Here is a 12,676-nt window from a genome sequence, read left to right on the forward strand (position 1 = left end):
CGCAGAACCCTCAAGCTCCCAGGCCTCTGGTAGAGGACCCGAGCTCAGAGGATGTAAGAAACCACTCGTGGAGGGTGAGAAGGGAATTTTATATATATACACACAGAAGTACAGAAGTTAAATTCTTTATAAAAATCCTTTCCAGAAATTTCTGGATGCAGAAGCCTATTTTTAAATACAACAATCTGAAGCATATTGACAAGTGATGATGGACAAGTTATTTATTTCAGCTTTTTTGTCATCTATGTTCAACCTGCAGAAATATCACTTAATCAACCAACTAAACTGGATTCAACTGGTATAATTGAACTCCTTAATACTCGYTGTTAAAAATCTCATTCTCGTAGGCTATTAATTGCATATTCTTCTTCCCTTTCATGTAATGAATAGTTTCATAATCGGTGATGTTCAGGTAAATCAAAAACCCTTTAGATTGAATCTGAATTTATTGAAGCCYCTGAACATCCTGAGCACGTATTTACAGCTTTGTTTATAATCCAACCTGGTTTTCAATGTYAGGTTCTGCTAACGATAACAAAAGAAAGTTCCAAAGGAAAGATGTCTTTCACTTGCAGGATCTCTCCCAGGAGGAAGGAATGCTTCTATGTAACTGCATCCTCCTACTGACATGCACACTCCCTTCATGATCTGTTTTTATCTTTCATTGTTTGATTTGGACAATGTCCGTAACCTCACATGACTTTTGTTTGTTCAGGGCGTTTGGCACAAATGAAAACTATGCTGTTTAATTAAAGATAAAAAAAACAACTGAATACATATGCTTATATTCCATAGATGCATCTCATTCTTACAGCAGGCATATTTAGGACAGGCTTTCACTTTGCAGTTTAGTAAAGGTTATGGCAATTGAATGTTTTGATATTTGGGCAGCAATAGTATTGTTTTTGGTGTCCACTTTCTCACAGGTGTGTAAGCTCCGAGAGCGTCTGCAGGAACAGCGACAGGCCCGGGAGCTGGAACAACACAAACACGCTGTAGCACTCACTGACCTGCGTGCCAAACTCCACGAAGAAAAGCTACGCGAAATATCGTCTGCTCGCGAGGCTCTAGGGCGGCAGCATGAAGCTGAGCTAACCCGGGCGATCAAGATCCGGGACACAGAGGTGCAGAGGCTGCAGGGACTTGTAAACGCACTGAGAGATGGAGCAGCTGACAAGCTTAAAAACGCCCTTCTTGGAGAGGCTCGGGAGGAGGCTAGGAGAGCTTTTGATGGGGAGAGGCTAAAGCTTCAGCAGGAGGTGGGTTCATTCATGTGTCTGTGACAGAGAACTTCATATTTTCATTTTCCTTCACAGTTTGTATTTCTTTGGTTTTGGTGTTTTTGTACTGACCACCAGTCAATTCTTAAACGCTTTTGCGATGTCAAGTGCCCGCTTTTAAGTTTCTATAATCCACTCATTGCCTGCTGTAATTCAGTGTGACTCCAATAAGCAAGAGCTATGTTATGATCAGAGGTGAACATTTGTTATATAGAAAGAATTTGACTAAATGGGAATCAGGACCACAATTRTTAGGAACAGGGTGCTATGTAAAGTCTATACAAAATATCTAATTTTACTGCAGATTTTTATCATTTTTTCCTAATAGTTTGTCAATATATTTAACTAATATACTTAAACTGATACAGAACTCTCATTCACATGGATGTCACATTTTTTATGTGCCATAAAGACCTTGCGCAGGTCTATTGTGGTAATACAAATTATTAGTTTTCCAGAGTTTTCATTATTTGTTCATTCTYTGTGGTTTTTGAAATCATAAATGCCCAACAGATTTTGCGTAGCTTTTATGGCTTTGTTCATTTCAGTAATTATTAAGTTGCATGTACTGGGAATAAATGTGTGAATGTGTGCGGGTGTGTCAACATTCTTGTGATACTTCAGACACCTTTGTAAATCTGTTGCTGAAAAACAGGAAGCAAGTTGGAAAGCATGCCAAGCTATTGCTCTACTTTGTGTTTTCTAAACAAACGGAGCATATACCATTACAGCATTTTAACGGGATGACAAGTATTTATAAATATATGAACCTCTGTCTGGGTTGTTTGTACCTTTACATTTTTTAATATTAATTTATGTGTGCGGGTCTTTATGTTTTAGATTCAGGAGCAAAAAACGGCCAGGAAGCAGGCTGAGGAGGCGTTGGCAAATGCTCTGCAAGCTGATAAAGCCAAAGCAGCTGATCTACGCACAGCCTACCAACAACACCAGGATGAAGTTCATCGCATTAAACGGGACTGCGAGAAAGACATTCGCAGGCTGGTAAGACCTTGTTAAAAAGGAATTACATATAGACTCAGTGTGTCCAAGTTATGTAAATATTCAGAAAATTCCTAGTAAATACAAAATTAGAAACAGTTTAAATAATTAACAGTAAATGTCCTTGTTGTTTTACGTCACATTAGCTTTGACCTTAGGTGCCGTATGGGATCTTGGAGCTTGCAGGGCTTGTCCATAGAGCCAGATTACCATTCATGTTTACATGGACATGTTTGCTCATTGGAAAATAACAGTTAAGCTAACCTGCATGTATTTGAACTAAGGGAGGAACCTGGAGACAAAACAAGAACACACAAAAGTTTTTCACAATAAAAAATAAGCAATCGTATGGTTGTCTACATGTACTGTTACACTTAGGAATCCATGTTATCATTCCTACAAATGAYAGCATTTGTAGGAATTTGTAGGTTTTATTTATGACAAAGCACTTTGTCATAAATAATGCCATTTGTTTTGAAATTAACAAAACAAATCTATCATTCCTAATTCTTAAAGGATTACACCATTAATTTTCAGCTATTTAGATCAAAATCAAGCTRTATYATCAAAACTGTAATTTATGAGAAATAGATTTTGTGCTATGAATAAGAGTATTAAACAGCCATAWGATTAATATAAAGCCAAAAGCTCTAGCATATATCTTATATCCTGATTCCTGTAGTCGTTACACTCATAATATGTARCATCTGCACTTTTATTGTCCAACCCTGTCCTGAGTATATTTGAATATCATCGAGAGTCGTCTCAAACAGACATGTGTTCTGCTGATGAAGCTTAGCTCCAGCGTAGAGCTTATCTTTTGAATGTTGTGTGAAGGTTGGAGACCAATTGTCTGCTGTGAGTTTATATTCACCATGCTGTCCTTATCTCCAAGAACAGACGTCTGCACACCTGTGCCAGTTACTCATTAACAACCCTAAATGCTGCGGGTCTTTTATAACAGTCATCATTGTTACTATAGGAATGTTTGAGCAACAATAAAGGAAAGCAGAATGACTCATTGTTGATGAACACAGGAAACACTGGTGTTAAAGAACAAACTACGGAGGGAAGTCAGACAGTTTACAATGCCAGACATAAACAAGGCACTAAAATTAGTCGAAGCTAAAGCAAAAGGGTTTGTGGTCTCTTATTTTGCTACTTGTTTTTAGAATGGTCAGTGTGCAGTTAATGTAAAAGTTAGTTATTTCTTTATGTAAAAGAAAATTCAAGGTGGTCTGGGTGAATCAGTTGTGCTTTTATTGAACTGCTGTCCAGAAATGGCCAGTATTGCCAAAACATWAAAAAAAAGCATTAACAGGTCCTAAACAAAACTTTCTGAAACAAAGTGATTTTTTTWATTCACTTTCTAAGTGTTTTGTGTCCCTKTTCAATGCTTTTCATAGATGGATGAGTTAAAGGCAAAGGACCGGGTGGTGTGTGCTCTGGAGAGGGAGTTGGGACTGCAGGCTGGCTATGCCCAGAAGCTCCAGCTTCAAAAGGAAGCCCTGGATGAGCAGCTGGGACAGGTACGAGAGGCTGAGAAGTACAACCACGGCAGCCCCAAGCGAGAGGTTGTGCCTGGCCTGGGAGAAAATCCAGACCTGCTTAATAACCAGGTAGGACTGCACAGACACACAGATGAAACCATATACATACACAAGCATTGTCAGCACAGGTTTTCATGTATTGTGGTACATTAGGAAGAACCGTTGAATCACTAAACATTTCAAACCCTTATTGGTCATTATATTACCTTCTTTYAGTACATTATGGGAATCAGCACTGTAATATGAATGTTTAAGGAATGTTTTTATCGTCTAGGTGCAAAGTGTCTTTACGTATTGACAGAGTTGTCCCACCGTTCAAAGTTAATCCACGGTTAAAACATGTTGGCCGTTTTCTCACACATTTACATTCACACCTTTAAAATGTCAACTCATCTTTCATCCTATCCTCCCTCCTGTTCACCTCCATTACCTGCTGGCCTGCATGTGTCCCCTTTTTCAGTTTTTGTCTTCCTTTTCCTCCCCTCTCCCTCCTGCCCAACAGGAGGTAGACGAGCGGGACATGAGGAGATTCCAGCTGAAGATTGCAGAGCTCCACTCAGTCATTAGGAAGCTGGAGGACAGAAATGCACTTCTGGCAGATGAGAGGAATGAACTAGTGAGAAACACTCTTGCAGTTATATATACGATCAAARGAAACACTTTCTTTATACATATTGTTTTGATAAGTTCCATAAATATACATGCATAAGAATGTGTAAGCAAAAATGYGATTTTTGACATTTGTATTAAAACATTTAGCTTTATTTTTAACCCTCCTGAAGATGTTGGAATTCTGAGTCAGCAGAGGTCAAGACTTAARATTGCGGTTTCCCCACCCTGTTTCCTTCCTCTGTTCAGCTGAAGCGGGTGCGAGAGGCAGAGAGCCAAATGAAGCCCATGTTTGAGAAGAATAAACGGCTGTCCAAGAAGAACGATGACCTCTTACAAACGCTACAGCGAATGGAGGAGAAACTAAAGAACCTCAGTCGAGAGAATGCAGAGATGGTGAGATGACACTGTCTGAATTTTCTCACTTTTCTTCTTATTAGTTGAAGTTCCAAATCATTGAATTTAGGTGTTCCGGTTACTTCCATGGCCTCATATTCAGAAAATCCAGCACTTATTCATGCAAACTGCTTTCACAAACATTAGTGAAAAACCAGGTGCTCTCAGGAGCTCAGTGGATTCCAGCATTGTACTGGGACAATGTGCAGTAAAYCCAGTTGGGGAACTTACTATTAAATATTTCAGTCATCTGTAAGTGGTGTTGCARCAAAATGGAAGTGTTGGAAACAACAGCAACTCAGTCATTAAGTTCTAAGCTAAATAAAATCACAGCGGTCAGCAGAGTTCGCCGAGGTCTGTGGCTTTCTGCAGAGTTAGCATCGATAGACCTCTGAACTTCACTTGGCCTTCTAATTAGCTCATAAACAGTGTATAGAGCGCATCATGATACAGGTTTTCATTGTTGGACTGCGTCCAATCCTCGCATCATTAAGTATAATGCACACCTTTGGATGCAGTGCATGCAATATTCTACTCTTTAATTCTCATTTCTGATCCTGGATTGTAACTGACATCATGCTTTAAATATCTTATTTTATATTTTTATGACAGATTTATCATGCTTTTTTGAGATAATTACTATGAACACAGTAAGGAAGTGACAAAACAATGTTTTTAAAAATTAATCAATTGTTTTGGGAGTACATCTGTCACTGCCTAGAGTCAGAATCTCACAGCCACAACAGCTGCTCTAAAAATAAAACTTAACCATTACTAAATGGGCTACTTCTCTAAACCATTCTAAGCAGTGTAAATATACTGTTAGCTGTGGGGGTTTGTTAACATCATCAGTCAGAATTTAATGTATGTTATCATAATAATCTCAATTCTTGTGCATTTTTCACTGCTATTAGTCTAATGCCCAGGAGCTCGCCTCACTTTTCTGTTTTTCAGTTCCTCATTCAATCTATGATCATTATCAGAGCTCTTTTCTGCCACTCRKTGAAATACCACTGTGAGCCCTAAGCAATGACGTCACATGGTTRAGCKGTGTGATTGTATTAAGGGTRTTGGAAAGGTTTTTTGTCCAGTAGGAAACAGGACMTCTAGTGGCAGTTAAAGGAACAGCRTAAAACTTAATTTTTTGGCTTTTGATTCTGTCCCCAGAAGGAAAAGGCTTCTTCCTCTCGACCACCCCCACAGCACCAAACCACTCAGCCTCAGTTAAAGCGACCGAGTTCCTTGACAGACCTTAGTCACGCCCACGAAGAACAGGAAGTGGAGTTTCTCAAGCTGCAGGTTGCTGARCAACGTGGCATTATTGAAGAGCTAACACAGGTTATGTTTTTCTGACTTTCATTTTTTTCCAATACGGTTAAAATTAACTGGTTTAGCAATATATTTCTTTATTTTTATATATAAAGTGCACATGTAGCAACGTTTTGTGATGGAGAATGTATTCTCCATCTGGATGCATTCATTCCATCCATAATTTTAGATGCGTCATGTAAAAAGTACAGTGCATATCCATTAACTTTAATTCAATTTGACCCACTTACCCATATTAGAGAGTAATGGGCCACACTCCCAAACCAGTTAGTGTTTTGTGCCCTGACTGAAATGTGACTTGTTTTTACTATGTTAACAACAGTGAATGTCTCTGTTTTTAAAGGTTGCTCTGTTCTTTAAGTATCTTTCAGCATAAAAAGTCAAACAACTATTTTCATTTCACTGCCCTGTAGTTTGGGGAACGTTTACTGAATACTTTTTTATTATGTATTGTATACATTCTTTGATTTATATCCAGTGTTGTCTGAGTATGGAGTCAGATTTTGACAATTTTTTTTTTTTTTTTKCAGGAACGTGACCGATTGGTAATGAGCAAGAAAAACCGACGGAAAGCAACCAAACTGCCCAAAGTAGGGTTTAATATTGCTTTACAACAGCTGTAAGGAAACACTGTGTCACTAAGCAACTATCCTATCTGTCGTTGACGATCCTTAAGTATTTCTTCAGTTAGTACTCGGTGTGTGTTTCTGACTAATTAGGCTCCGGGGACAATAGAAACAACATAAGGACACACTCCTGCTTGAATAATCTTCACAGCTGAATAAAAATGATTTTAGTCTTTTTTTTTGTTTCTATTTATTTATTGCTGCTTAGGAAATCAAGTATGCTTTTGTTATAAATGAGAAACCAGGTAGCAAGGTTTTTTGATTTAGCTGAAGCTGTTGGAAAATTTAATTGCTTTGACGTGCGTGCATATGATTGGGCTTGTTTGAACTAATWTGTCAAGGGACATTTCAAAGTCACTGATGCTGCTGGGAGGAGGAGTCTGCTGCTGCATTGTGTTTTCTCCATTTCTCCTCACAGATAGTTTTTTAGCTTGAACAACTARACAAGAGTTGGACACAGTCGCTTGGATTTTTAGACAGAAACTTGGACCACTGTGCAAATTTTTAGGAATATAGAACACATGCCTAATACTCCAGGCGAGCGAGAAAAACCCAGCTGCTGACTTTTGGCTTTTTTGGAGTGGTTTGACAGTAGCCAGAAGTTTCATTGACTGTTTTTCCATTTTGCGTGGGAGTGTGAGAAAAGCAGATTTAATCTTTCTAACATCACTGAAGCCTTGGATGGTATTCAGAATAGCTGCTGTAGTCCAGGAAATAACAGATGACTTCTGAGGACATTTCGTTTTCCATTTAGTGTTGGTACTGTCRTTTTGGATCATGACAGAATACATCCTTCTCATCCTCTACTTCTCCTCCTTCATTTGTCTCTGTGCCTTAGTTTGCCTTTATTTTTCTGGTTGCCAGGAGATGACTTATAAACATGATGGTAAGGACAGAAGTTATGCAAATAAGGATTCAGTTTGTCTGATTTGCTAGAAATTATAGTATTGAATGGACAACATGTRAATAAATGGATAGAAGTTGCTAACAAAGACATAACATGTTTTGAGATATGGATCAAAACAATATGGRTTTTTTCTCATATTTTTCCCACAGAGGCATGTTGTGGAGACATATTTTGGATTTGATGAGGAATCGATAGACTCTGAGACCTCATCACTTACGTCTTTTAACACTGACCTGACTGACCGCACACCTGCCACACCTGAGGAAGATTTAGAAGAGGTATTTMTTTGTCTGCCTTAAGAAAGTATTGTGCTCTTCAATTATAGCAACTGAAATATTGTCAATGGTTCGGTTTGAAATTCTCATGGTAAATTCTTAATAAAAGTACCACGGTTTCATGGTATCACAGTAGTAATGCAAAAATCTAAATAGATTTTAGATTTAAAAAAAGCCCTATATGAAGGCTTTTGTGTAGAACACAAAAGCTAAAGAAATTCCAATTACTGCTACAGTGTTACTGCAATAGCTGTGAAACAATAATAGCAATTACAGTTTTAGTTTTGTCTGAATTTTTTTCATTCGGTCTGAAGCAAAAATGTGGAATAAACACTTGATAAACTTAGTAAAAGTTTTCAGATTTAAAAAAATATATATTTTACAGAGTATTACACTTGTGCATAAAACTTGTTCAACTTTCTTTACGGTGTATTAAAGCTATAATTTGCTGATACAAATTGGTTAGTTATTCTGGTCATTTGCAAGGAGACGTAGCCTTTGATCTTAACTGACGAGAATCCTGCCTGAAGTTTAAAGCTCTTTATCAGAGTAATAGATGTTTCTCCTTACGTTTTTGCATCGTTTCTGTGCTTTTCAAGGTGAGAAATATTACTAAACATGTGAATCTGTATTCCTTGCAAGTTTCTATTAGCATTTTGTCGGCCAACTAATTAGCAGTGCACAGCAATATGTGGGGGATTGTTGCCTTACTCTTTTTATGGCATCTGATTAAAAGCATACAGTAAATATTGARAKAATGTTTWAGTAGTTTTAAATCTTGGTTCACCTTGATAACTGGTGAATGCCTTCCAAGAAAAAGACATTAAAAATTTGTAAAGTGTGTTTATTTGACTCTTTTCATTTTTTTGACAGACTGTTTCCCGTGAGGAGTCAGAGCTCCGTTTCCGTCAGCTCACCAGAGAATATCAGGCTCTGCAGCGAGCTTATGCTCTCTTGCAGGAGCAGAGTGGGGGAACTTTAGATGCTGAAAGGGAGGCCAGAGTATGTATCTGCTTTTTTTTNTTTTGGATCATGACAGAATACATCCTTCTCATCCTCTACTTCTCCTCCTTCATTTGTCTCTGTGCCTTAGTTTGCCTTTATTTTTCTGGTTGCCAGGAGATGACTTATAAACATGATGGTAAGGACAGAAGTTATGCAAATAAGGATTCAGTTTGTCTGATTTGCTAGAAATTATAGTATTGAATGGACAACATGTRAATAAATGGATAGAAGTTGCTAACAAAGACATAACATGTTTTGAGATATGGATCAAAACAATATGGRTTTTTTCTCATATTTTTCCCACAGAGGCATGTTGTGGAGACATATTTTGGATTTGATGAGGAATCGATAGACTCTGAGACCTCATCACTTACGTCTTTTAACACTGACCTGACTGACCGCACACCTGCCACACCTGAGGAAGATTTAGAAGAGGTATTTMTTTGTCTGCCTTAAGAAAGTATTGTGCTCTTCAATTATAGCAACTGAAATATTGTCAATGGTTCGGTTTGAAATTCTCATGGTAAATTCTTAATAAAAGTACCACGGTTTCATGGTATCACAGTAGTAATGCAAAAATCTAAATAGATTTTAGATTTAAAAAAAGCCCTATATGAAGGCTTTTGTGTAGAACACAAAAGCTAAAGAAATTCCAATTACTGCTACAGTGTTACTGCAATAGCTGTGAAACAATAATAGCAATTACAGTTTTAGTTTTGTCTGAATTTTTTTCATTCGGTCTGAAGCAAAAATGTGGAATAAACACTTGATAAACTTAGTAAAAGTTTTCAGATTTAAAAAAATATATATTTTACAGAGTATTACACTTGTGCATAAAACTTGTTCAACTTTCTTTACGGTGTATTAAAGCTATAATTTGCTGATACAAATTGGTTAGTTATTCTGGTCATTTGCAAGGAGACGTAGCCTTTGATCTTAACTGACGAGAATCCTGCCTGAAGTTTAAAGCTCTTTATCAGAGTAATAGATGTTTCTCCTTACGTTTTTGCATCGTTTCTGTGCTTTTCAAGGTGAGAAATATTACTAAACATGTGAATCTGTATTCCTTGCAAGTTTCTATTAGCATTTTGTCGGCCAACTAATTAGCAGTGCACAGCAATATGTGGGGGATTGTTGCCTTACTCTTTTTATGGCATCTGATTAAAAGCATACAGTAAATATTGARAKAATGTTTWAGTAGTTTTAAATCTTGGTTCACCTTGATAACTGGTGAATGCCTTCCAAGAAAAAGACATTAAAAATTTGTAAAGTGTGTTTATTTGACTCTTTTCATTTTTTTGACAGACTGTTTCCCGTGAGGAGTCAGAGCTCCGTTTCCGTCAGCTCACCAGAGAATATCAGGCTCTGCAGCGAGCTTATGCTCTCTTGCAGGAGCAGAGTGGGGGAACTTTAGATGCTGAAAGGGAGGCCAGAGTATGTATCTGCTTTTTTTTYCCCCCTTTACCATCTTGATTTGTGGACATAAACAGAACTTTTAAATTCTGCTTATTCTCCCACAGACCCGCGAGCAGCTCCAGATGGAGCTCAGCAGCTGCCAGGCAAAGATTGTAGACCTGGAGAAGGCCCTGGCAGAGAGTGGACAGGTAATAAAGACGGGGGATGGGGACAGGAGCCTGGTGGCCCTGGTCTTGCTGACCCTCCTGCATGTCTGTTTGGCTGCTCTGCTGCTGGGATGGCGTTATGTTGACCAGGTGTTCCGCAGAATCCTGTGATAACACCTCCTGCATGTTCTCAGCTCTGTGACCGCACGCTCTGCTTCGCCCTCACTTCCTACCATTTGTGGTAAATTGACTTGAATCAGTTTTTAATTGATGAGGACCTCAGTGTTATAATGTCCTAGTTCACATGTTTATGAAACAATCATGATAGAAGAAAATGCATAGGTCATTTAAATAAAGTGAGTTATTTGATATTCTATATAACAGTGCACTACAAAAACAAAAAAACAAGATGTCTAAATAAAGTTTATTGTAAAAAAAAAAAACAAAAAAAAAACAAAATACTTGTTTTTCTGCATGTTGCTTGTTCCAATGTGGCTTGATGCAGCTCTGTTCCTCCGATTTGCTTCTCTGCTGTATTTCCTCTGATTGCCTTCCATTTCTCTCTTACTGTGAACTCTTGTTGGATGCAGCTCTATTTTCTGTTTTCACAAGAGTGGGTTTTCTTCGCCTGGATCAATAAACTGGTGTTACTCATACTCCGCTCCTGTCTTTTTGTTGCATCTGCATGTGCCACTCAGATTTATCTGTGATGGCAATGAGCATAATGTTTTGGTTTTGTTGGGGATGTTTGCTGACATCTTCGTTCATTACACGGAGTCACTGGGGACATTTTAATCCCCCTGCTACCAAGTCCTTTCTTGCTGATGTTGTGTTTGGTTGTTATGGCAGGATTCAAAGTGGGTGGAGGAGAAGCAATWCTTGATCAGGACCAACCAGGATCTGCACGAGAAGGTAGATTATGTAGCCTACAATCACTTATCTCGGCATAAGTTGTTCAGTTGATGATTCTTTTATTGAGGATTATTCTTCAGCTTTGATGCAGTAAATTTCAGAGTTTGAGTAGCAAAACAAACACTATACTGTATTTGGCTTTACTTTAGGAAGATTAGCTCTGTTTTTTGTAGAAATCYTTTCTTTTCCTAAGCAAAAACAGCKTAAGACCTCACTGGATCAAATAGGAACTATAATTAAGCTCTCAAAGCAAAGTAATTAAAATGGCAAAGAACTGCAATAAATATAATATCATGATGGTGCTCAGTTTTTTATTTTTATTTTGCCACAAATATTCCCCAGATTCAACTAAGTAGTAAAATGTAAACAAGCAYTTTAGAGTATGAAATGTCTAAATATGAGCTGCTCTTTCAGCATGACAAAAAAGTAAGATGGTTTTATTTTTGATGAATAAAAAGCCTAAGTATTCAGAATGAAGGAATGATGGGACTGAAGTGAAAAACAAAATCAGACATTGGTTAAGCCGTGCAACATAATGTTTTAAAAGTAATAACGGAGACTACCTTACACAAATACATGCACAGACAAGCAGTTACACAATCACTGCTTCAGACTGCAGGRCAACAATTTTGAGGAAAACAGTTGGAACTTTTTTTTTTTTTTTTACTTTTGATTAAAAGTAAAAACATGTATAAATGGAATTCATAAAAAATATGTGGATGAAAAATCATTGCTTGCAACAGATTACTGTACTCGACTTTAGCAATGGCATCAACTAGTTTTGGCCTCTCTAATATTCCCCATCTTACCATCTTTAAATTTGGTTTAACTTTTAARCTATTTATGTTTGGAAGTAAAAGTTTTGTWATGAAAACCTTGTTCGGTAACAGTTCTGAACCTTTGTGTCTGTAGATTTGTGCACTGCAGCAGGCTGAGTCTCGGCTGCAGGCTGAGGTTCAGGACGCCAGGGACCAAAATGAGCTGCTTGAATTCAGGGTGCTCGAACTGGAAGTAAGAGACTGTCCCTCCATCAAACTGTCAGCAACAGGCGAAAATAACAATCTCAGTTCCAGGCGCAAAACATACATACAGTGACCCATCAGACACGCATGCATAACCTTTATATAGATGCTGTTCCTCACTGTTCCTTATTGTATGCTCCTGTGTTCTCCTGTTTGTTTTTTTGCATGGCAGCTGTTTGCATACCCATCCACTCAACTGGATTT

At 37.9% G+C, this 12,676-nt stretch overlaps 1 protein-coding gene across 1 annotated transcript in view; it reads left to right on the forward strand.

Moving 5' to 3' along the window:
* The window catches only part of jakmip1 (janus kinase and microtubule interacting protein 1), a 43,247-nt gene that overhangs the window by 13,011 nt on the left and 17,560 nt on the right, over nt 1–12,676 (forward strand). Inside the window, exons 3-14 of the mRNA XM_008420276.2 lie at nt 927–1,259; nt 2,121–2,282; nt 3,686–3,898; nt 4,332–4,445; nt 4,688–4,834; nt 6,002–6,172; nt 6,694–6,753; nt 7,846–7,974; nt 8,845–8,973; nt 10,497–10,580; nt 11,388–11,450; nt 12,363–12,461. Of these exons, the coding sequence (XP_008418498.1) occupies nt 927–1,259; nt 2,121–2,282; nt 3,686–3,898; nt 4,332–4,445; nt 4,688–4,834; nt 6,002–6,172; nt 6,694–6,753; nt 7,846–7,974; nt 8,845–8,973; nt 10,497–10,580; nt 11,388–11,450; nt 12,363–12,461 (1,704 nt within the window). The remainder of the gene's footprint in view (nt 1–926; nt 1,260–2,120; nt 2,283–3,685; nt 3,899–4,331; nt 4,446–4,687; nt 4,835–6,001; nt 6,173–6,693; nt 6,754–7,845; nt 7,975–8,844; nt 8,974–10,496; nt 10,581–11,387; nt 11,451–12,362; nt 12,462–12,676) is intronic.

The sequence above is a fragment of the Poecilia reticulata genome, linkage group LG10 (genome assembly GCF_000633615.1).
Source record: "Poecilia reticulata strain Guanapo linkage group LG10, Guppy_female_1.0+MT, whole genome shotgun sequence".
Classification (NCBI taxonomy): Eukaryota; Metazoa; Chordata; class Actinopteri; order Cyprinodontiformes; family Poeciliidae; genus Poecilia; species Poecilia reticulata.